Raw genomic sequence first — 24,685 nt, 5'->3', positions numbered from 1 at the left:
CGTCACTACCTTCCCAAGATTCTTATCACTGAAGACAAACAGACTCCAGATAGGTCAGCCTACACCGCAACTAACACAGCCTTTAAAAGGTAAATTTTAATAAAATACTGTAAACACAGTCAATACATGATTTTTACAGAAAAAGAAAGAAAATAAAAATTACTGGTAATTCCTCCTGAGACAACCACTTTTAATATTTTGGTATATGTTAGTCTGTTTTAACATTTCTGAGATCATATGCACACTTACATATATTTTCAACTTGGAAGGTAACAACAACCTATAACGTAAGCGTTTCTCTTGTTTGCGACTACTGTTCTTTTCTTTCTTTTTTTTTTTTTAAATCGTGCCTTAGGTGAACGTTTACAGCTGAAGTTAATTTCTCATACAAAAATTTATACACATATTGTCATGTGACATTAGTTGCAGTCTCTATAATGTGACAGCGCACTTCTCCTTTCCACTCCTGGTTTCTTGTGTCCATTCAACCAGTTCCTGTCTCTGCCTTCTCATCCTGCCTCCAGATAGGAGCCACCATTTGGTCTTGTGTATCTGCTTGAACTAAGAGGCACACTCTTCACAAGTATTATTTTATGTTTTATAGGCCAGTCTAATCTTTGTCTGAAGAGTACGCTTCGGGAATGGTTTTAGTTCTGGGTTGACATAGCACACGGGGGTCATGGCTCGGGGTTTCCTCCCGTCTCAGATCATTAAGTCTGGTCTTTCGATGTGAATTTTTGTTCTGCTCCACACTTTTCTCCTGCTCTGTCAGGGACTCTCTGTTGTGTTCCCTGTCAGGGCAGTCATTACTGGTAGCTGGGCACCATCTAGTTCTGGTCTCAGGCTGATGGAGTCTCTGGTTTATGTGAATCTTTTGTTCCTTGGGCTAATATTTTCCTAGTGTCTTTGGTGTTCTTCATTCTCCTTTGCTCCAAGTGGGTTGGGACCAACTGATGCATCTTAGATGGCCACTCCCAAACTTTTAAGACCCCAGACACCACTCACCAAGGTGGGATGCAAAAAATTTTCTTAATAAACTTTATTATGCCAATTGACCTAGATATTCACCAAAACTTTGGACCCCAGGCCCCAACTCCAGCTACTCCATCCCTCAATGGTTTTGTTGTGTTCAGGAAACTTCACAGCTTTTGCTTTAGTCCAGTTGTGTTGACTTCCCCTGTATTGTATGCTGTCCTTCCCTTCACATATACTATCGTTTAATAAAATTTTTATTGGTTGTATGGAGTATAAACAGAAAGGTCTTGATGACAAGAAGTGCTTAGGCACAAATGGAATCAGTACAGTCAATCATCTGGGACCGTATTGTTAGTGGCTTTCAGAACAGAGAGCTTCAGAACTCATGTAGATAACTCTGAAAGAGTCCTTCCCCTTTCCTGGATCTGCAGCACTCCCGTGTCCTCTCCAAGGGAAATTCAGGCCAGGAGACATCAGATTCTAGCCTCTCTCATTCTTTTCCCCAAGTCCCAGGGCAAGACAGTACAGACTAAGTGCTGTTCTCGTAATCCGGGGACCCTGTTTCTTCCTCTGGACCTTCTGGGTGTTTGAGAAGTGAATAGGTGATTGTCTTCTCAGCCTAGAGAAAGCAGAAAAGAACAATGAGGATTCACAGACAGGTCACAGGAAAGAAGGCAACAGAGGAGGAATCAGGGGAGAGTGGAGAGGGAGAAGGAAGAGAAGATAGCTGGGATGGCTCACCTCAACTTTGGCAGCATCCTCAGCATTAGTGAAATGGGCTGTGGGCAAAAAGAACAGAGATCAGCTGGGGCACTGCTGTAGAAAAGGGCCTATGTATGCAGCTGCTCAGGCCACAAACGTGACTTGAGAAAAAGGCCTCACCAATTTCAACCCAGGCATGTAGGCCAAAAAAAAAAAAAAAAAAAGGCCAAGAGCTGAGTAAATACGGCCTCATTCACCACCCACCCTCACAGCATCCCCTACTGGCCACACTGGCAAAGGGAAGTAGTCATTCTTTTCAGAGAATTGCTGAACTCTCCTGGAAGCAAATCAGGCTGCTTCAGAGATCTGAGATATTAGGGAAGAAGAGTTAGCAGTATCAGAACGAAGTAAAATCCAGATTTTTGCTGACCGCAAACTTCAGGGAGAGAAGGCTTTGGACAATTTCCACATGGGCCAAATGTAGTGCATCTTTGTTGGAACTTTGAAGAGTCTGATACTTACTCTATGATATTAAAAAGAAAGAGAGAGAGAGAACAGGGAAATGAAGATCTTTCTCAGGTAAGCATTCAAAATGTACCAAATACCTTGCCTGCTTTTTTTTTTTAAACCAATGAACTCTTTCACTTTGCCAGTGTGAAAAGCAGCCTCAGTATCTGAAAATCAGCACCCCTCAGGATGCTGGGGAGGAGCCTAAAACAATGCATCTAGTCTTTTCACTTATGCCCTGGACACAAAGAGGCCCTGTTTGCCATCAGCCCCGGTGCCTGGCTGTGTAAATGCCTTGTGAAAGATGTTTACACCAGCATAGGCAGAGCCAAACATCAAGGCAGCTAATCCAGTGGTGCCTGGACTTTTCTATATCTGATTTGGTCACAGTGCAGACCCAGGCCCCTATCTCCACTCAGCCTGGCCAAGGGACATAGAGGCCTTGCTCAAAGCGCAGCTAGGCAGGTGCTACTTTGCTCAAGCTCTCAAATTTGTTGGCTCTGCTCCGAGTCATACTCCAGCCACCTGATGTGCAGTCCTCATGGCCTCTTTCCCCTGCTTGTTTCTACTACCCTTGAAAAAGCTCCAAGCTCTTTCATGCTTTGGTTTTAACTAGAATCAAGAAGTTGCCTGGACTACTCTTTTTGAACACCCCCATCTGGGCCAGGAGTTGTACAGTCACTGACTCTTAGGCCTTTAGACATGAAAGGTCTTTGAGTTCATCCAGGCCAATCCACTCACTTCCTCAGAGAGGTGACTAAATTCTGTGAGGAAAGTGGCTTACTCAAGATTCTCTTCAATGACGATGACAGAGCTGGGGCCAGGCCCATAACCACTAAACCTACACAACAGGGCACTAAAGCCAAGCTTTGCCCCAAAGTAAAGCCAAGAACTTCCTCAAGCCCAAATCACCTCTTAATGTTCCACTAAGAGGTAAGCCCAACCACTTGCGCCTCTATTTCTCCACAGAAGCAGATTCCTCAACAAGTCTAGGGTTTTTTCCTAGGACCTCCTTCTCCTTTCCTCTTAGAATCCTACCTCCTTAATCCCATTCGCCTCAGCCTTAAACTCCTAACCCCTACTCTTTGCCAGCTGTGCCAAAGCCCCACAGAAAGACCCAAGTATCTCTAGTTTCCTGCTCTGAACATATGCCTAGCATTCATGACCCCAGAAATTTGGACACAGCCTGCCTCCGGCTATCTAGGCACAGGTGCTCCTCATTGCCTCATCTCTAACGAGGTCCTCTGTAGGCCTAGGAGTTAGACTCAGAGCTGACCAAGCGATTTGAGCCCCTGCCCTCCTCCCGCTGCCCCTCCCTCTCCTGTGTTCTTGCTGGCTCCAATCCATCTGGCAGCCCTAGTGGGGCATCGCTGGGCCCCTAGAGTAGGAGCTGCACTCACCTCGTTGCTCAGGGAGGGTCTCTCCCATTTCCCTGTGTTCAGGGTTTCCTGGGTAAGCTAGGAGGGGCACATAGGAAGTTAGTAGGGTTATGGGGTGGCGCCTGAGTTTTCAGGATGAAGGACCCGGGGCGGGACTGGGTTAGAAACAACATAGACCTTTCCATCTCACAGATGCCTCCTCTCCTCCCCACCCCCAGCACACACCACCCCCACTCCTACCCTCGTCTCTACCCCCGCCCAGGGGTTGCCCTGGCCTGTAAATGGGCTGCTCCAGAGAGAAAGAAATCTGGAATTTTGGGAACTCCTGGGGTTTGGCTGGGAGTGTTAGAGAGGCCTCTCCATTGCCTCTTCCTTTGACTTGCTCTGTCTTATTTAAAAAAACACCTCTTTTGCCCTCTCAGTATCCTCTCTGTATCTCTCAGTTTGCTTATCCGTAACTGAGGTCCTGGCTATGAACCAGTTGCAAAGTTTCCTATGCAGAATTAGTATTATTATTTTCTCTTTCTCTGTGGCTTCAAGTCTTTTTTTTTTTTTTTTCTTTCCTTTACTTTGTCTGTGTCCCAATGTCTTTAGCGCTCTTTCTCTCCTCAGGAAACGTGAATTGTGATTATTTTCTTTAGATTTCTTTGGTAGCCTCGCTTTTCCCTCAGCTCTTCTACATTAATACCAAGGAGGAACAAAGCTGCCCTCTAAGAGCGAAGTTCTTCAGCTGGCCAGTCAATGAAGAAGCATTTATTGAGCAACTTGCTGTGTGCCATGGACTGTGCTAGGTGCTGGGGAAACCAGGGAGGAAAAGAGAGAGATGGTTTCTGCCCTCAGGGAGCTTACAGTCTTGCCATCATCACCTTTGGAATAAAGCTCAAGTTCCATAAGGTGGACTAGGTGGCCTTCATGACTCGGCTTAGCTTCATCCATTCTCTCTATCTGTCTCATGACTTATTGTTTTGACAGCATCAAACTGCTTGCAATACCATCCTTACTCCTCCCGCGGCCCCCATCCTAGCCCCAGTGCTCCTCATTTCCATACTTTTGTTTCCCATGCCTGGAATGTTCTTCCGGACCTCTTTGCCTGCCTAACTTCTACCTTCAGTCATCCCCTCCTTCATAATGGTTAATAGCTTGTACTTATGTGCTATTTGCTATGTACTAGGCCCTGTTCGGAACTCTGGTGGCACATTATTGGTTAAGCGCTCAGCTGCTAACCAAAAGGTCAGTTGTTCGAACCCACTAGCTGCTCTGCAGGAGAAAGATGTGGCAGTCTGCTTTCATAAAGATTACAGCCTTGAAAACCGTATAGGGCAGCTCTACTCTGTCCTATAGGGTCACTATGTGTCGGAATTGACTCAACGGCAATGGTTAGGCATCTGTTCATGCACTAGCCTCGTTCATCTTCATAACAACCCTGTGAGGTGGATTCTATTAGTGTCCCTGGTTTCCAAATGAGGAAACTGAAGCACAGGGAGGTTAAGCAACTTACCCAAGGTCACACAGCTGGTGAGCTACTGAGCTGAGATGTGAACCTAGGCAGTCTGACTCCAACACATGTGCTTCAATCACTGTACTGTATTTCCTCCCCCATGAAATCTTCTCTAACTGGCCCAACGCATGCTGGCTCGTGTGTCCTCCTCTGTACCCCCATCATAGCCTTTGGATGTCTCTAGCATTGCTCTTACCCCATCATATTATACTTTTCCATTTGGAATTCTGTCTCCCCCACAGTGTGGACTTCCTTATCTTGGTCTCACCCACAGCGTCTAGCACACTGCTTAACACATAAGCAAGTTTATTCAATGTTCGCCGGATGAATGAAATATGAGGCTATATCTGAATGCTAAGAATTATCTAGTCCAAAGACAGAATTTCTGCCAAAGGCTAGGGTTAGGGTCTTGCCCAAGTGGGAACTGATAATAAGAGGGGCCAAGGGAACCACAAACCTGAAATCCGCTTTCGCCTGAGGCAGAACAAGGTTACCACGGCAGCAACAATGGCCACTACAGCAATCCCCGAGACCACAGCCACAACAATAATCACCACTGAAGAGCCGCTCGCGTTGTCAGACTCTGGGGGAGAGAGACCTCAGGACAGGCAGTATTATTTCTGTCCCACCTCCACCCTCCCCATCCTTCTCCAATACTATGCCCCAGTCCTTGTCACCTGTAGTTATTTTGTGTCTGGGTCACTCACAGGTGCAACAGTGTCTTCCTCTAAACCCCACCTGCACAGGGTTCTATGGCTGGGGTTGTGCCTCCCCACACCCAGGTGTCCGCACCAAACTAATAAGGCCCTGGCACACTGGCGAGCGTGCAGAGGCAGAGAAAAGTGTTCCTCTTAGCCCTTAGGGCAGCAGGGAGGGTAGCCTTCAAAGGGAGGCACTACGGCTGTTTCAAGCACAGCCCTGAACTGCTCAGGACATGTCATGCTTTTGGGAGCGAATGGGTGTAACATGAGGCCTGAGAAGAGACCAGGCAAACCTCATCTCTTAGGAATGTCAGGAGCTTAGTGAACTGCTGAGAGAGTCCCACTGCTGTCCTTAGTATGGAGCCTGCATTTCAAAGAGGGACAAAAGCCTTATCACCCATCACCTGGAAGCGGAAGAACTCAGGAGCCTTGATATAGAGGGCTCAGAGATGGGGCCCCTACTCTTTCCCCTGGCCAATACTTAGGAAGGCCCCCACATTTCTTCTCCTTGACTCTTTGGCCCAGTGTCTGATTTTGCTGCTGTGGCATTTCTGAAATCTTCGTGTAGGCCCATGTGACTTTAGCCCTAAATGTCCATTCTCTCCTCCCCCTTCCTACATTTTTTTTTTTTTTTTTTGCTCATTGCTACTGGTTCTTTGTTGTTGTTGAGAATATACGCAGCAAAACATACACCAATTCAACAGTTTCTACATGTATAATTCAGTGATGTTGATTACGTTCTTTTGAGTTGTGCAACCATTTCACTGCCCTACATCTTGACAAAGTTCCACGTACCTTGGACAGTGATGGCCACAGGCTGCGATGTCTTCAGCTGCTGCCCCATCATTGCCGTGCAGTGATAATCTCCACTGTGACTGTGGTTTGCTTGTGGGATGGAGAAGTTGGTATTTTTACGGAAAAATATCTTGGATTTTCCATTCTGGAAGAATGTGACCTTGTACAGAGGCCTGTTCTTCCAGCTGTGGCACCTGAGCACAATGGGCTCCCCTTCCTGAAACACCAACTGAGGGGTCTGGAGCAACAGCCAATCTGAAAGACACAGAGAGACCACAGGACCCGGAAGGTCTTGGCTCAAATCTGAGATCGAGACCAGCCTTACTGGTGAGACATGATATGTGGTGGGAAGAGGTCAAGTTTGGAATCAGACAGTATTGGTCCCTAATTCTGATGTCATCATTTATGAACTCAGTAATACTGGACAAATTATTTAACTCTGGAGGCCCTGGGTGGCTCAAATGGTTAAACACTTGACTACTAACCAAAAGGTTGGTGGTTTGAGCCCACCCAGATGTGCCTCAGAAGAAAAACCTGGCAATTTGCTTCTGAAAGGTCACAGCTTTGAAAACTCTGTGGAACACAGTTCTACTCTGACACACATGGGATCGACATAAGTCAGAACTGACTTGATGGCAACTGGCTTGGTTGTTTTGGAATTTAACTCTTCTGAGCATTAGTTCCTCAGCTGTGAAAATGGACACAATAATACTATGCATCTACAATGGTTCCTGGGACATGGTAGTCGCTCAGGATATGCTCATCTTTTCTTTTCTTTTCTAGGAGGAGGCAGGAGATGAACCCAGGTAGAGCACTGTTCTGAACCCAACATGCCTCTGCAGGAAGGACACAAGAGACCGCTGAGATGCAGTCCTTCCCTGAGGGAATGAGAGGAGACAGCAGAGACAAGATAACACATGCGGACACAGACACAGACAGCAGAGACTTGTGTCTTTGGGGATAGTAGGAAGTCATGAACATCCAACAAACGTTAGCTTATTTGATAAATGTTAGTAAATGTGGAGCTTTGTGTCAACAGAGTCTTTATCTGAAGCGTCACAGATATGTAATTAACCTGATGTGCACTTTTGAGGAAAGTCTGGGAATCAGGCAAGGGGGTGGGACCAAATGAAGAAGAATAATGACAATATCCATCTTCCTCACATCATAGCTTTTCTTTATGGAGAACCTACTTTGTGCCAGGAGCTTTAGAAAACCATTAATCTGTTCAGCAAACATTTATTGAGTTCTGCCCCATGTCAGGGGCTGGAAAGACAAAGATGGATAAGACACAACTTTAACCTCAAGGTGCCCAGAGCCTGGTGGAAGAGAAGGACAAGGCACAGAAGAGTACTGAGCACTATAACAGCATGAAGAAGGGGCGAGGGAGGAGACAAGGAAGCTGAGACTCAAGCGTTCAATAAATTCATCATGGTTATATGACCAGTAATTTCCAGAGCTGGATTCAGTGGTGGCCTGATGCCAACCTTGTATTTTTCTTCTCTGCCATTAGAAGGGAAACATTTTTATGGAGTAGGGATTTCCTTCTGCTTTTCTCACATGTCCGTGGTCTTATGATCTTTCTTAATCAGGATGAGGCAAAAACAGTCATTAATGTATTCTGAGGAATATCATAGAAACTTCCACCCCTGCCACACACAAAAAACGGAAATGAGTGGTCAAAAACCGCTTCCAGCAACTCACAGCACTGATTCCCAGTACAGGCTCCTCCACCCCCTTTTCTGGAAACCTCTGCAAAGTAAGCAGGTTGCATCTCTCATTATCCTCCCAGACCCTCCCCAGGTTGCCCTCCACTGACCGGAAAACACGTCCAGCTGCACAGGGTCGCTGAGGCTGGTCAGGCCTGTCTGGCACCTGTACTCCCCGCTGTCGCTGACAGTGGTCTTAAAGCCGTAGCTGGGCTGGACCTGAGTTGGGATGGGGCTTCCTCTGTGGAACCACTGGGTGGCGTTTTCCCCAGGGATGTGGGCCCCATGGCACTTCAGAGTCACGTAGTCGTCTTGGAGCACAGGGGTCCATGGAGGCTCAAGGTTCACCACCGCCTTCGGGAGATCTTCTGAGGAGCAGAGAGAGGGGGAAACATGAGGGAAGGAGACTGAGCGGGCCCTGCATGTCAAACAAAGAAGCACCTGTGGTCCTACTGAGGGCAGCAACGGTGGAGCCAGATCCAGGGCTGCTCTGCAACTGAAGGCAGTTCCTCTCCCTCACACATCCCACCATGAGGCCGGAAACCCAGTCCCCTCAGGGAGCTTCACGGCTCCTCAGAAGCAGGAGGCGTCGAGTTAACTCCAACTCATGGTGGCCCCGTGTGTTTCAGAGAAGAGCTGTGCTCCACAGGGCTTTTCAATGGCTGTGATCTTTTGGAAGTAGATCGCTAGGCCTTTCTTCCAAGGCACCTCTGGGTGGATTCAAACTGCCAACTTTTCAGTTTGTAACTTTAACCATTTGCATCGCCCAGGGAAGAATATATAGATGTATAAAATCTCCAAGGGATATTCTAACTAGTTCCTTCTCTCTCCCTCTCTCTGTCTCTGTATGTGTGTACTTGTGTGTCTGTCTCTCTCTCTCTCTCTCTCTCTCACAGACACACACCCATACACATCCCACACATGATACTCTCTTGGGACTCGCTTTTCTCCCCTGTAAACAAACTCTCTCCAGGGCTGACTGAAAACAAGCGTGTGCATCTAGTGGAGATGTCAGGCTTGGGAGTCAGACATCAGCTTTCTGTTGTGACCCAATGTCACTCCTTATCCATTAGGAAGGAGGTCAGGATGGCCCCTCCTGATACCAAGTACAGAGGAGACTCTGTGGCCTCAAAAGGATAAAAAGGGAGGGAGAGATTCTGGAAGGCAAGTCTGAGGAGCCCTCCCAGCTGGGCTGAAGTCCATGCAAGGTGAGTAGTACATAGAAAGAAGTGCTCAGCAAAGTCCATTGCACCAAGCTACAACCAGAGGCATCTTCCCCTCTCTCTGTGCAAGGGAACAGGCCTCAAAGCCTACAGATCTGTGCAAAGTAGAGGATTTATCAACACACGGGGACAACCTAAGCAGATCATGTGATTTTGCATGAAGCTGAAATTAAAATTACCAGGCTCTTGATTTTATTTGGAGAGAGGAAGGCAGTTGAACAAGAGAACAGAGTTCTCATTTTCTGTGACAGTAGTTGTGATATCTCACCACAAAAGAATCACAGGGGTTGGAGCACCTGGGGACATAGCTGCCCATCACCTGCCTCCCTGGGAGGAGGGGAAGGAGAGAAAGAGAAGGGGAAGGGCAGCCTCTGGGAGCAATGGCCCTTTCCTGACCTTGGTGCACAGGGCGCTGGGGCAGAGGAGGTGTGCAGCTGAGGAAGAGAGAGGATGTGGGTTGAGCACTTACCAGATGTTCCAGCAACAGGAACTGTAAGAGAGAAAACAAAATCAGTCCAGAGCCTGAGTCACAGTACCAAGACATCTCTGCCCAGGCCAAGAGCCTGGGTCTAGAAGATACCCCCATCCCACCTATAGCAAAGCCCTCGCCCACCATTCCGTGACTGCCTGGATGAGGTACACTTTCAAAAGATTAGGGGCTCCTTCCCCAACAACAGAAGAAAATGAAACAAAATGATATAAAGCTCTCTCCCACCTATTTTATGACACTTTCATTTGGTTTAACATTCTTGAATGATTGAAATAAAATATCTCTGAAAGAAGATCTTTGTCTAGCTTCACATGTACTTTATGCCTCATTGTAATGATTTTGTGAGAGTCTGTCCTGAGAGCAGGGCGGACAGGTGAGGGGTAGACAAGTGTTGAGCAGAGGATCCATGATCACTGCAGAAAAAATAGAAAGTACACACAAGCTAACACTTTGACATACATCCTTTGGGATTTTTTTCCACGAAAACATACTTGTGATATACACGTTCGGCCATACATAAATGACAAATGAGGATATGCTGTAAAAACTGTTCTCTAATCTGATTTTTCACTGAGCAATATAAGGTTCAGTAGATTAGTTTGTTTCTATGTTGTCATTTGTAATGACTGTACTATATCCAACTTTTGGGTCTCCTGTGTTTAACTTAACATGCCTATTGCTTAAAATTTTGATCATAACAATTTTTTGCTATTATAAATACCTGATAGAATAAAGGGAGACTGACTGCAAAAGGATACCTCAGTGGGGGGAAGGGGGTACCACTGGGTGATGGAAAGGTCTTCTCAAGGGAAGACAAAGTGTGAGCTAGGAAGGCGGAATAGAAGAGTTGGGGGGGGTTTATGGGCACTATTATTGGGTGAAGGAGTCCCCGGATAGCACATATAGTTAAGCACTCTACTACTGACTGAAAGATTGGCAGTTTAAACCCACCTAGAGGTACCTCAGAAGAAAGGCCTGGTGGTCTGCTTCTAAAATGTCACAGCCTTGAAAACCCTGTGGAGCACAGTTCTACTCTGCAACATATGGGGTTGCCATGAGTCTGAAATCAACTCAATGGCAACAGGTTGGTTGGTTGGTATTGTTGGGTGAAGAATTGAAGTTATTTCCTTAGCTGAATTACGGCCCAATGTATGTGTGTCTGGATGTTTGTATGCCCATTGGTGGAGGCTTTCACTTGTGTCTGTGCTGAGAAAAAGTCAAGAAGCTTCCAAATATGTGTACATTTGCAAGGACAAAAGTTAAGTATGGAAAGAAATCGAAGCAGGAGCAAGGAGTGAGAAAGATGTTGTAGGGAGAGTGTTGGCTTGGGAGTTTGGAGAACTATATTCTGGTCCTGATTCTGCCATTGTCTTGATGTGTACACTTGGACCAATCACTCTGCTACTTTGTAAAAAAAAAAAACAAAAAAACCCCAGTGCCGTCCAGTCGATTCCAACTCATAGTGACCCTATGCTACTTTGTAAAAAAAAAAAAAATTTTCCAGTGTAAATCAACAAATCTGCATGGGCTGCCTATTGTTCTACAATGTATGCTGAGTCCCCCTAAGGGAAGTATCCCTGCTTTCACTGAACCAACAATGGGGAGATAAAAAACATGTATAATCTAAGATAAGATAAATGTGCTTAATGCCATTAGAAGAGTATGGATAAAATGCTATGGAGCTTTAGAGGAGGAAAATATCCCAAGGCTCTGTATTTGGTAGGATTCGGGGTTGGTAAGGTAGGGAATCCCATGGACCTTCAAGACTTGGTAGGATTTTGACAGACCGAGAAAGGAAGGCTGTGTTCCGTTGGAAAGACCAGCAGGTACTTGGCAACATTCCCGACAAATTGCAGTCCAACCTCTGCTTGAATTCTGGTCTTTGCTTAAACACCTCCAGTAATGAGGGACAAAGCTGAAAAGGGAGCTAGGAGTCATACTCTTGAGGGTTCCAAATGCCAGGTGATGTGACAATAAGAGCACAGACTGTAAATGCTGACTCCACCCACCACTACTAAGAATTCCTTAACTTCTCTGTGCTTCAGTTTCCTCATTTGTAAATGAAGATTATGGCAGTACCTTCACGGACCGTTGTAAGGATTGAATGAAATAATCTAAGTAAAGCATTTGACTTACTTGCTTCCTGACACATGGTAAATTTTAAATAAATATAAAGTAATTTTTTAAAAAAGTTTGTTTTTTAGTTTAGTGAACCATGGGAAGTTACAAAATTTTCAAGTAGAAACTGACAATGCTGTGTCGGATAGATTGGAACCAGGGAAATACCGAAGAGATCAGTTAAGAAAGAGGCTACTTCAGTGATCCAGAATCAATCTGGATGGCCCACCCAACACCTGGCCTTTTTTTAGTTCCTTCAGTTTTCCTTCCTTCATTGCCAGTGACCTTTCTCCCATACATGGGCATACATACATATGCCCATGGTTTTCCCAAGACCTTGGCATCACTAGAAACTGTACCACCTCCAAAATCAAACATCTCATGTTTTAACTACAACCTCCTCTTCTTTCATTTCATATGCTCCATTATCCTCACAGTAATTATCTTTGATCTCATTAAGAATTAAGCACTGACTACCAAATGACCCAGCAATTCCACTCCTAGGTAGATACTCACAAAACTTGAAGGCAGAAACTCAAACAGAGACTTGTACACCAATGTTCATTGCAGCACTATTCACAATAGCCCAAAAGTGGAAACAATCTAAATACCCATCAACAGATGAATGGATAAACAAAATATGGCACATACTTACATACAATGGAATACTACTCAGTATGAGAAATGAAGTCTTGATATATGCTACAATATGGATGGAGCTTGAAGACATCATGCTGAGTGAGATAAGACAATCACAAAAGGACAAATATTGTATGGCCTCACATATGCAAAAAGGCAATAAAAAGCAAATGTATAGAGACTAAAGTTTATTGGTAACCAGTGGTTACCAAAGTTTATTAGTGGTTACAAGTAAGAGAAAAATTGCATTGATTAAGGGTAGGATTGCACTGTTCATTACTGTAAGTGCTGTCAGTAAGTTGTACATCTGTAAAAAGTTGAATTGGCAAAAGTTGTGTGATACGTATATTTACAACAATGACAAAAGAAAGAAAGAGTAGCTGCTGAGGCAGCTTATGTACAACCAAACACCTCATGGGATTTGGTTCTTTGATTTGAATGTTTAGGATCCTGGTTTCATGGGACATCCCTGTTAATTGGCCTAATGATGCGTTTAGTGCTTCCGTTCTACCTCCTAGTTCATTTGCATAGTGTCTGGGGTGTTAAAAGCGAGCAAGCAGCCACCCAAGGCACAACAATTGGTAGCTCTTCACCTGGATCAACAGAGGAAGAAGGATAGTCAAGAATAGGAGGAAGATATTGAATGCATTCTTAATTGCCTCCTTTGCCATGAGACCAGAAGAACTGGATGGTGCATGGCTACCATTGCCGAACACTTTGATCAAAGATTCTGTAGAAGAATATCGATCAAAAGGAAGAAAACTCAGAACAGAATTCCGAATTCTCATGGACACCAGACTTTCTAGAGCCCTGGAGGCTAGATGAAACCCCAAAACTATTGTCCTGAGATAATCTTTAAACCTTAATCCAAAAATACCTCCTGAAGTCTTCTTAAAACCAAAAATATAGTTTAGTTTAACTAGTAAAGAATGTCTGCCTTGAGCATGATGCTCTTTTAAGGGCCCTCTGTATACGATCAAAGTGACAACAGCAACTCAAAAGATTAGATAGTAACCTTAGCGGGCAGTGAGTTTACATTAAGGGAGGAAGAACAACTCAGAAAAAGAGGGTGAAAATGGTTGCACAATTCAAAGAATGCAACCAATGTCACTGAATTGTTCATGTAGAAACAATTAAATTGGTATAAGTTTTGCTGTGTATATTCTCAACAACAACCACCTCCCCCACCCTGAAAAAAAGCACTATCTTTCCACCCATATCTGCCTTCACCTCTGTCCTCATCTGGTTTGGATTCTATGATTCATTATTATAATTACCTCCTTGAGAGTCCTCTTAATTCCCTTGCCCTTCTCCTGATCCATCAAATTCCCCTTATTCTCCACGCCTGGTGTCTCTGTAAATCTACTATCATCATAGACAAAAGGACACTCAACATGACAATGACTCTGACAGTTTTCTCTCATAAGCTTGCTTTGCTACTCTTGGTAGTGACACTCATCTTTTCCTCACAACTCCCTTTATCAGGTTGAATAGTGCTCTGACAAAACTCATGTCCACGTGGAACCTCAGAATGTGACCTTACTTGGAAATGGGGTCCTTGCAAGATGAAATTAGTTAAGATGAGGTCATACTGAAGTAGAGTGGGCCCTAATCCAATGATTGGGGACTTAATAAGAAGAGAAAACAAATGCACAGAGACAGAGGGGGGATGTCATGTGACAAGAGAGGCAGAGATGTGGTGATGAAGCCACAAGCAAAGGAATGTCAATGATTCCTGGTAGCCACTAAAACTAGGAGGGGCATGGAATGGATTCTCCCTCAGTGCCTTCAAAAAGAAACAAACCCTGCTAACACCTTGATTTTGGACTTCCAGCCTATAAAAAGGTAAGAGAATTATCTAGCATGTGGTAATCTGTTTTGGCAGCCTTAGGAAATTAATAAACATTTCCCAAACCTTCCTGTCTTACCCTCTGCCTCATGTTCCCTCTCACTTTCAGCTGGTGGCTTCCTTCAGGCTTCAATGAGAAAACAAAAGCAATCAGATAGGATATGTAGCATCTTCCCCTAGCTCAATCTACTAACCTACCTGCATCTTCACCCATGTTCTCCTTCCCAGCTTTTTAGTGAGAAAGTGTCTGGCCTCCTATCTACGGTCAGTGTCTACACATATTCCCTGGATCTCATTTTCTCTCAGTCTCTCAAGGATGTCCCTCTCTTAGTTATTCCTTTTCTTTTCTGCAACATCAATTTCTCCTTCTCTGTTGGCTCTTTCTAATTAACATAAACATATTCCAGGATCTTCCATTAAAGAAAAACCCTCCCCTGACACCCACCCCCATATTCTTCCAGCTACTACCCCATTTCTCTGCTCCCTTTCACAACCAAATTTCTCAATTTTTTTTTTTTTTTTCCTGCATAATCTGTCCTCGTTTCCTTTTCTTCCTACTTAGTGCTCTCCAATTTGGACTCTACTCTCACCAGCCTTCTAAAACTTTTTTTTTTTTGTCAAGATCTCCAATGACCTCCATTTTGCCAAGTTAAGTAGGTACATTCTATTTCTCTCCCAGTCAGAATTGACTCAATGGCACACAACAACTTCTCCATATCAGTGTATATTTTCATAACTACCCAGTTATTCATACCCCAAACCTGTGAGTCATCTTTTTTTCCTCCTTTTCCCAACCTCATCCCCCTTCACACCAGCAAATCCAGTTGACTCTACTTCCAACTTAGATCTTGAATCCGTCGACTTCTCTCCATCTCCATGGTCACCACTGGTTCAGGTCATCATTAGCTTTCTCTTGTACTAGTGCAACCATCTCCTAACTTGTTTTTTTTTCTTCTCTAGTTCCCCCTTATAAACCATTTTCTACAGAGAAGCTAGAGTTCTTTTTAAAAAATAAAAGCGGTTAATGTACTATTCTGATTAAAACCATTCAATGGTCTTGCACTGCTCTTAAAATTAAATGTAGAAGTCCATGAGGGACCTGACCTAGTCCCTGCTCACCTCTCAAGCCTCTCTCCAGTCCGTCTTCCCCATTTGGCTCAAGTAACACTAACCTTCTTTAAATTAATTAAACTTGGGGCTTTTGGGTTTGCTCACCCTTTATCCTAAACATGCTTCCTTTGCCTCTTCAGACGACTAACACCTTATCATGTTTAAGGTCACAGCTTAAAAGTCTCCTCCTGAGAAAACTCTTCCCATCCATCCTATTTATTAAGGCTGCGCCCTCATCTCCCCTTCAACAACTATTCTGATCACAATCCCCTGCTTACATTTTCATAGGACTTATTTGTTTGTTTGTGTATTGCCTATTTCTCTCAGTGGAATGTAAGCTCAAAGGGGGCAGTAGCCGTATTAAGTTTATTTACTGATGCTCTATAAATCATTCTCTGGATGAATCTAGGTGGGAGATAAGGCAGCCCAAAGTTGGTCTGGCAATATGAAGTGAAGAAGAGGACATGGATGTGAGAGAAATGGCTCTTGATGAGATGTGGGATGATATAAGTGGTTGATTAGAAGAAAGGTAGTTGTATTCACACAAGTATAAATGTTAGGAGAAGATGAACATTTGTAAGGGGAAGATGATGAGTTGAATTTTGAACATGTTTTGTTTCTAAGCTGGCAAATCAACTCGGAAGTGCCCAACCAACAAGGGGAAATGTGAAATTGTGCTTGAAAGAGTAAGCAAGAGAGATAGGTTTGGGGATTGTTGATCCAGAAGTGATAGGTTAAAACCTGAGTATGTAGGATTGGCAAGCGGACAGTGCAGGAGGAAAGCAAGTAAAGAAGAAGGAGAAACAGGAGGAAGAAAAGAAAGAACAAAGAGGTGAATAAAAGAGAGAAAAGTCTCCAATAATGATTTGTGCACTCTAAAATTCAACAAATAGTAGTGAATACAACTAAGTTCACACCCAATGTAGTCATTGTGAAGGATTCAAAGACCTTGTGCTTAAAGTCACGAAGGCTATCTGTACTGTTGCCTGATATATCCCCAAGTCATAGAATGGTGTCTGGCACATAGAAGAATTTATATGAGGTTTAAACAAGACAGTTTGAAGAATCAGCGGGAGCAACGGTGTTGAAAGCAAGGAAGTACAGTTTACACATTGCCTGGCTATAGAAAAAGGTCCGTTTGGGTACAGTGGAGAACATGGTTAGAAGGGTAGAATTGAGGCTTTGTTCAGTAGACAACAGAGCAACACTCAAGGCATTTATGAAGTGCTGGGGTTTTTTTTTAGTGACAGTCACAACTGCGCTTGAAGATGTGAGCAGAATGGATTTGAGAGAGAAGAAACAGGAGTGATCAAGACCTGATCAGAGGGTGTTAGTAGGTATTTGGTGACTTAAGAAACAGGCAAGGGGAAGAAAGTACAAAAGGTCCCTCCCAAGAGTCTTGCCCAGGTGACTAACACATTAATGGCACTGTCAGCAAAGATGGAGAAACCCTTTGCCTCTCCAGGCCTGAGCTACCTCACATGAAAAATGAGGCAGTTTGGTGCTCACTCGCTTTACGTTCTATGCTATCTTAATCCACTCCATTTGCACATAGGGGAATGTGCTGGCTTCCTTGCTTTCACCCACCGTAGCCCAATATCATCTAGCACTGAGGCTGAGGGATCCCAGAAGTGACCATATTTCACTAGCAGTCATAGCACATAAATTGGGGGAATGACTGCATGCCTTCCTCTGGGGCCATCCTGAGGTGAATGTCAAAGTGGAAACCCCAGGAATTGAGTTTGGGGAGACAGTCTTGGCAGTAAAGTTCTGGCCTCCACTAGACTCTTCTTCAAATCCAGCGTCATCAGTCCCTCTCCACTGGCCCACAGCTGAGAACATGGTCAGAAAATAACCCTCTATCTGGGCCTAAAAACCCAGCGTTCTCTCTGATCAGAGCCAGAACCTACCCCATGATCTGTACCATGAAAGGAGGCATGTGTGATTTCTCTGGTCCCACAATCAACGTTTCCAGAATTGTCCAGGTGTTTGGATTCTCTGAGGCCCAGTTCCCTGGATAACCCAGACCCTCCCATGCTTCTGCCCAAGGGAATCTCCTTACACATAAAACAGGCTTCTGTGGCAGGAAGTGGTTTGAGAGGCACAGAGAATGACTATTGCACTCTCTCCAGCCTACCCCCCAACTGAAAAAACAAAACAAAACTTAAAGCTTCCTCTCTGCATCCCCTCGTCTAAGGCATGATGTCTCTCTCCGGCCTAAAATTTGGTCCCATGTGAATCACAAATTTCTAAGGAGGGGAAACACTCTGGCTGCTCGCTAGTCATTCAAGTTCTGGGACTTTCCTCAGAGTAGGATACTATATGTGGACTGGGAGAGCATCAGGGCCCTGGGTGCCCAGTGAGATTGAGTAAAAGATGCTAACGAAGAAAAAACTCTGCTAATTTCATGATTTGCCAAGGACCACAGAGTTGTCAGAGCTGCTCTTCATGAGCCTGCCATCACTCTCCTGAGTTTCCTGACACGCTTCCCATGCCACCCCTCAACAGTGCCCAAGCTCAGCCTCAATTAAGGTGGCAGCACCCTGAGCTAAGAAAGTGCACCTGCCTCTCTTGCTGCTCTACCTCCCTCTCCAGGAGGCAGGGAGCTGACTTACCCAGGAAGAGCAGAGCTGTCCACAGCAGCATATGGCCCAAAGGATGGGAGACTGTGCCATCAGTCCAGTCACTCTCACCAGCTGAGAGGGGTAGGAATGAGGGGGTTCCCATCACTCCCTGCAGTGGGCTAGCTCCAACAGCTCACAGTCAGCACAGTAGGCCCGGGCTGCTTTCGAAGCTTGAGAGATTCCACTCAGAGAACACACAAATTCTGGAACTCAAAAGGGGAAGTGAGAAGAAATGGTCTGTTTTATTATAGGCTCCTCCCCTCCCACCCTCTTTCCTTTCAACTGTTCCCTCCCAGAAGATTCAGGATTCCCAGAGTTAATCTGGCTCAGCCCAACTTCCAAATTCAGAGAAAGTTGAGAAACTGGGAAACAAGTCGCTCTGCTTCCTCTGGGGCCACAAGCTCGCTGGGGCTCTGGGGAAAGGAAGAGAATGGTCCTCATCGTCAGCTCAGAACCTCCCGTGTCAGGCGCTATCCTGTCTAGAAAAGACGATGGAGGAGAGTGTGCAGGCGATTTCCTCATACTTTCGGGTCCATTTGGAGACCCAGGCACTGAAATCCGGGCTCCTCCTGAAATTGAGTATAGGTGCTTGAAGCCACCCATCCTCATTCGATTTTGTCTATCATCATAAACCCTGACTCACTTTTGGGTTGTGGAACAAGAACAGGGAGATATGTCAGGATAGCAATAGGATGACCACAGGCATCCTCATTATTATTCCATTTCTTTATTCATTCATTCAGTACCTATTGAGCACCAAATTGTGCCTCTGTCCTGGTTCTTTACCTTACTGATTTTTGCCACCATCATTCCCATCACTGTGGCAATGGTGAAAGAGCATGGGCTTAGGAGCCTTACAGGTCTGGGTTGGAATGCCAGGTAACTTCTCAGAGATTCAGGTTCCTCATCTGTAAAATCGAAGATGGTCATGCCTACCAAACAGCTTCAGGTGCAAAGCTTCTCAATTTCTGCACTTCTAACATTTTGGGACTGATAACAGCTGTTATGGACGCTGTCCTGTGCATTGCAGGCGTTTAGCAGCATCCTGCCCTCTACCCACTAGATGCCAGTGGCATCTTCCCACCTAGCAAAAACATCTCCAGACGTTAGCAAGTATTCCTTGGGAAGCTAAATCACCCCCAGCTAAGAACCACTGCAGTCAAGGAAAATTAAAAAAGAATCTGTGTGCTGTGAAAGTGCCTGGTGCATGTGGGTGTCCAATGAATGCTGGCTTCCTTTTCTTGCTTTCTGTCATGTGTTCACCCTCAGCACCCCCAGAACATGAGGTGCTCTGGGGTTTCTTTTGGGGACTTTAGGGCCCTCTCCTGGGACCTCTTGCTCAAGAAATAACATTGTAGGTTCTCATCCTCACTCTGAGGTCCTCAGAAACCTTCAGTAACCACACGTTTTTACTGCTACTTTTCACTCTACCCCTTCCAAATCCTTCTTTAGCTCTTAGCTGATTTTTAGTCAAATTCTTTTTTTTTTTAACCACTGATGAGAAAATAATGAGCTGACATCAATACTTTAAAAGTGTCATTAGAAAAAAAAGCACAGAGCTATATATAGTTAATACACTAAGAAACCAAAATTAATAGCTATTGTCGCCATGAGTTGGAATCGCCTCAACGGCAATGGGTTTTTTATGTAAGCACGTGAATGCTTACTGTGGAGGAGGCACCTACTTATGTTATCTCTAACTCTTACCACAATTCCAGAAGGAAAAATCTATCCTCCCCATCTACACCTGAAGAAACTTAGTGTCAGAGCAGTTAAATTGACTTGTGTAAGGCTACATGGTGAGTGGAATATGAAACCAGACCTTCCTGATTCTAGAGCCGCCACACTTCCCACAACACTAGAGCCTCCCAAACAGTGTGCAGGGGCCATCAACAAGCCTTGAGAGAGTTACAGATGGGCTGAGCCACTGAGTCTCCCTCAGCCCTACCATGGCTGGGTAGGGCCAGCTGTCCCTGGCTGCCAGCAGCCTCATTTGTTTATACCAGTACGGTATGGTTTTCTCTGTTTGCCATGTTGTGAAAATGGTCAGGAAGCCCTGCATTGCACCAGGCTACTTCCCTGAATTGTCTCAGGCCCCAGATACCACCAGCAGCTCTGTCAGTGAGATGAAAGTACTGGACAAAATATTTAGGAAGACTTATAAAAAGCAATATGCACAGAGTCAGGGAGGGCATTTCCAGGGCCACTAGGCCAAAACAGAAATAGCCTCTTTCTATTAATCTGCTGGGAAAAGAAAAAAGAAAAAACAAAATACAAGGAGATGTTTCCAAAAGAAAATGGTTACAAATATAGGGACATGCTATTTATTGAAATGTGAGATACGCCAATGAGAAAGGAGAAAACTTTGAAAGAGACAACTTGATATAAAATGTGTATTTCTGGCAATGGAAAATGTATGAATAACTACAAAATCAGAAAAGGCCGGTGATGAAGAACACGGGCTTTGGAGAGAGTCCTGAGTCCAGAGCCTGGTCCCTTACTGGCTGTGTAATCTTGGACCTATCAGTCATCCTTTCTTAGCTCCATTGGCTCACCTGTAAAGTAGCAGCTTTATTAACACTGGCCTCATTATGTCGTTGTGAAGATTAAATGAGGTAATCCATGAAAAATGTTTAACACAGAACCTGGCATATAGATTTAATCTTTGTTATTATTATCATTAAAAGGTCCCTGGACTGCTGCTTCCAGTGGGGACTTGTGTTTCTGGATCCACCTTGGGCAGGGCAGATAAACGCTATAACTGGTTTATACCAGTTCCAGATACTCTCACACTTTGGCCTCTTAATTCAAAAGTGCTCTTTTCTGTGCTTGTTTGGGCTTTGTTTCTCTTCCTCTTAATACCTTGACACCCTTCCAGGGGATCCTTGTGATTTCTTTATCTGTCCTCTCTAAGGTTTCAGCCACTTCCCCATGAGCTGACCATCTAGCCAACCCTACAATCAGCTGCCCAACTCCAGAAAAACAGGAAGCTTAGGAGGGAATGCAAATACAGAGGAGGGGGGAAAGAGAAGGAGGGACTGAGTTATGGAAGTTCTAATATGAGAGATCTCAGCCAAGTCCAAGCCCCGGAATCATCAGTCTAGCCTGCAAGTTTCACCGGGGAGTTCATTGCCATCACTAGCAATCTTTGAGAAATGTAAATATCCTTGGTAGATGTGATATACTGAGGTAGGTGGATCATTAACTCCATAGCATGAATTTGTTCACCAACTACTTTTTTTTCCCCCCGTCTCCCCTGAGTCTTTTTTCCTTGGGGGGGCAGGGCAAACTGTTACTTAGTTGTGTGTGTGTGTGTTTTTACTGTGCTTTAAGTGAAAGCTTACAAATCAAGTCAGTCTCTCATACAAAAACTTATAAACACCTTGCTGTGTACTCCTGGTGTTGCAGTGGTTAAGTGCTACAAATGCTAACCAAAAGCTCAGCAGTTCAAATCCACCAGACCCTCCTTGAACCAATTTGATGGAAACCCTGGTGGTGTAGTGGTTAAGTGCTACAGTTGCTAACCAAAATGTCGGCAGTTCATATCCACTAGGCCCTCCTTGGAAACTCCGTGGGGCAGTGCTACTCTGTCCTATAGGTCACTATGAGTTGGAACTGACTCAATACCAATAGGTTTGGTTTTTTTCGGTTTTATGTACTCCTGGTTGCTCTCCCCTAATGAGAAAGCACACTCCTCCTCTCTACCCTGTATTCCCCGTGTCCATTCAGCCAGCTTCTCTCCTCCTCTCCCTTCTCACCTTGCCTCCAGACAGGAGCTGCCCACATAGTCTCATGTGTCTACTTCAGCCAAGAAACTCACTCCTCACCAGTATCATTTTCTGTCTCATAGTCCAGTCCAATTCCTGTCTGAAGAGTTGGCTTTGGGAATGGTTCCTGTCTTGGGCTAACAGAAGGTCCAGGGCCCATGACTTCCAGGGTCCCTCCAGTCTCAGTCAGACCATTAAGTCTAATCTTCTTACTAGAATTTGAGGTCTGCCTCCCACCGCTCTTCTGCTCCATCAGGGATTCTCTGTTTTGTTCCCTGTCAGGGCAGTCATCGGTTGTAGCTGGGCACCATCTAGTTCTTCTGGTCTCAGGGTGATGTAGTCTCTGGTTTATGTGGCCCTTTCTGTCTCTCGGGCTCATAATTACCTTGTGTCTTTGGTGTTCTTCATTCTCCTTTGCTCCAGGTGAGTTGAGTCCAATTGATACATCTTATATGGCCACTTGCTAGCGTTTAAGACTCCAGACGCCACTCTCCAAAGTGGGATGCAGGATGTTTTCTTGATACATTTTGTTATGTCAATTGACCCAGATGCCCCCTGAAACCATGGCCCCCAGACCCCCATACCTGCTACAATGGCCTTTGAAGTGTTTGGTTGTATTCGGGAAACTTCTTTGCTTTTGGTTTAGTCCAGTTGTGCTGACCTCTCCTATATTGTATGTTGTCTTTCCCTTCACTTAAAATAGCTCCTGTCTACTATCTAATTAGTGAATACACCTTTCCCTCCCTTCCCACATAACCATCAAAAAATACTTTCTTCTGTATTTAAACTATTTCTTGAGTTCTTATAATGGTGGTCTTATACAATATTTGTCTTTTCACAACTGACTAATTTCACTCAGCATAATGCCTTCCAGATTCTTCCATGTTATGAAATGTTTCACGGATTCATCATTGTTCTTTATCTTTGCGTAGTATTTCATTGTGTGAATATACTATGATTTATTTACCCGTTCATCCATTGATGGGCACCTTGGTTGCTTCTATCTTTTTGCTATTGTAAACAGCGCTGCAATGAACGTGGGTGTGTATATATCTGTTCATGTGAAGGCTCTTATTTCTCCAGGATATATTCCTAGAAGTAGGATTGCTGGATCTTATGGTAGTTCTATTCCTGGCTTTTTAAGGAAGCACCAAATTGATTTCTGAAGTGTTTGTACAATTTTACATTCCCATCAGCAGTGTGTAAGTGTTCCATTCTCTCCACAACCTCTCCAACATTTATTATTTGGTGTTTTTTGGATTAATGCCAACCTTGTTTGTGTGGGATGGTATCTCATTGTAGTTTTGATTTGCACCTAATGGCTAATGATTGTGAGTATTTCCTCATGTATCTGTTAGCTGCCTGAATGTCTTCTTTGAAGTGACTGGTCATATCCTTGCCCTGTTTTTAATTGGGTTATTTGCCTTTTTGTCGTTGAGTTTTGCAGTATCATGTAGATTTTAGAGATCAGACGCTGATCGGAATTGTCGCAGCTAAAATTTTTTCCCAGTCTATACGTAATCTTTTTACTCTTTTGGTGAAGTCTTTGGATGACCATAAGTGTTTGATTTTTAGGAGCTCCCAGTTATCTAGTTTTTCTTCTGGTGTTTGTGCATTGTTGTAATGTTGTGTATACTTTTAAGCCATGTCTTTTAGCATTGTCCCTATTTTTTCTTCCATGATCTTTATTTATCGTTTCAGATTTTATATTTAGGTTTTTCATCTATTTCGAGTTAGTTTTTGTACATGATGTAAGATGTGGGTCTTGTTTCTTTCTTTTTTTTTTTTTTTGCAAATCCAGTTATGCCAGAATCATTTGTTAAAGAGACTGTCTTTTCCCCATTTAACGGACTTTGGGCCTTTGCAAATATCACCTGCTCATATGTGGATGAATTTATGTCTGGATTCTCAATTCTGTCCCATTGGTTTATGTATCTGTTGTTGTACCAGTACCAGACCGTTTTGACTACTGTCGTGGTATAATATGTTCTAAAATCAGTTGTGTGAGGCCTCTCACTTTGTTCTTCTTTTTCAGTAATGCTTTACTTATCCGGGGCCTCCCTTCCTTCCATATGAAGTTGGTGGTTTGTTTCTCCATCTCATTAAAAATGCCGTTGGAATTTGGATCGCAATTGCATTGTATCTATGGATCACTTTCAGTAGAATAGACATTTTTACAATGTTGAGTCTTCCTATCCACGAGCAAGGTATGTTTTACCACTTATGTAGGTCTCTTTTGGTTTCTTGCTGCAGTGTCTTGTAGTTTTCTTTGTATAGGTCTTTTACATCTCTGGTTAGATTTATTTCTAAGGATAATATCTTCTTGGGGGCTACTGTAAATACTGATTTGGTGATTTCCTCTTCCACGTTCTTTTTGTTGGTGTAGAGGAATCCAACTGATTTTTGTATGTTGATCTTGTATCCTGATACTCTGCTGAACTCTTCTATTAGTTTCAGTAGTTTTCTTCAGGATTCTTCAAGGTTTTCTGTGTAAAAGATCATGTCATCTGCAAATAGAGATAATTTTACTTCTTCCTTACCAATTTGGATGCCCTTTATTTCTTTATCTAGCCTAATTGCTCTGGCTAGGACCTCCAGC

General features: G+C 44.2%; 1 protein-coding gene across 3 annotated transcripts in view; it reads right to left on the bottom strand.

Moving 5' to 3' along the window:
* Positions 1-294: 294 nt before the first annotated feature.
* FCGR2B (Fc gamma receptor IIb) overlaps positions 295-24,685 on the bottom strand; it is a 78,586-nt gene continuing 54,195 nt past the window's right edge. Inside the window, exons 3-11 of one of the 3 annotated variants that reach the window (XM_064282872.1) lie at positions 19,106-19,227; positions 18,311-18,522; positions 9,959-9,979; positions 8,377-8,634; positions 6,558-6,812; positions 5,519-5,659; positions 3,585-3,641; positions 1,717-1,754; positions 295-1,594 (exon numbers count right to left, since the gene is read on the bottom strand). In XM_064282872.1, the coding sequence (XP_064138942.1) occupies positions 1,505-1,594; positions 1,717-1,754; positions 3,585-3,641; positions 5,519-5,659; positions 6,558-6,812; positions 8,377-8,634; positions 9,959-9,979; positions 18,311-18,422 (972 nt within the window). In that variant the 5' untranslated portion in view covers positions 18,423-18,522; positions 19,106-19,227 and the 3' untranslated portion in view covers positions 295-1,504. Of the gene's footprint in view, positions 1,595-1,716; positions 1,755-3,584; positions 3,642-5,518; positions 5,660-6,557; positions 6,813-8,376; positions 8,635-9,958; positions 9,980-18,310; positions 18,523-19,105; positions 19,228-24,685 lie in introns of those variants that run through there. The other 2 variants (XM_064282873.1, XM_064282874.1) reach the window with 2 other exon arrangements.

The sequence above is a fragment of the Loxodonta africana genome, chromosome 3 (assembly GCF_030014295.1).
Source record: "Loxodonta africana isolate mLoxAfr1 chromosome 3, mLoxAfr1.hap2, whole genome shotgun sequence".
In the NCBI taxonomy this organism is placed as follows: Eukaryota; Metazoa; Chordata; class Mammalia; order Proboscidea; family Elephantidae; genus Loxodonta; species Loxodonta africana.
Note: the sequence above shows the minus strand (reverse complement) of the source record. Positions and strands in the feature narration are given on the sequence as shown.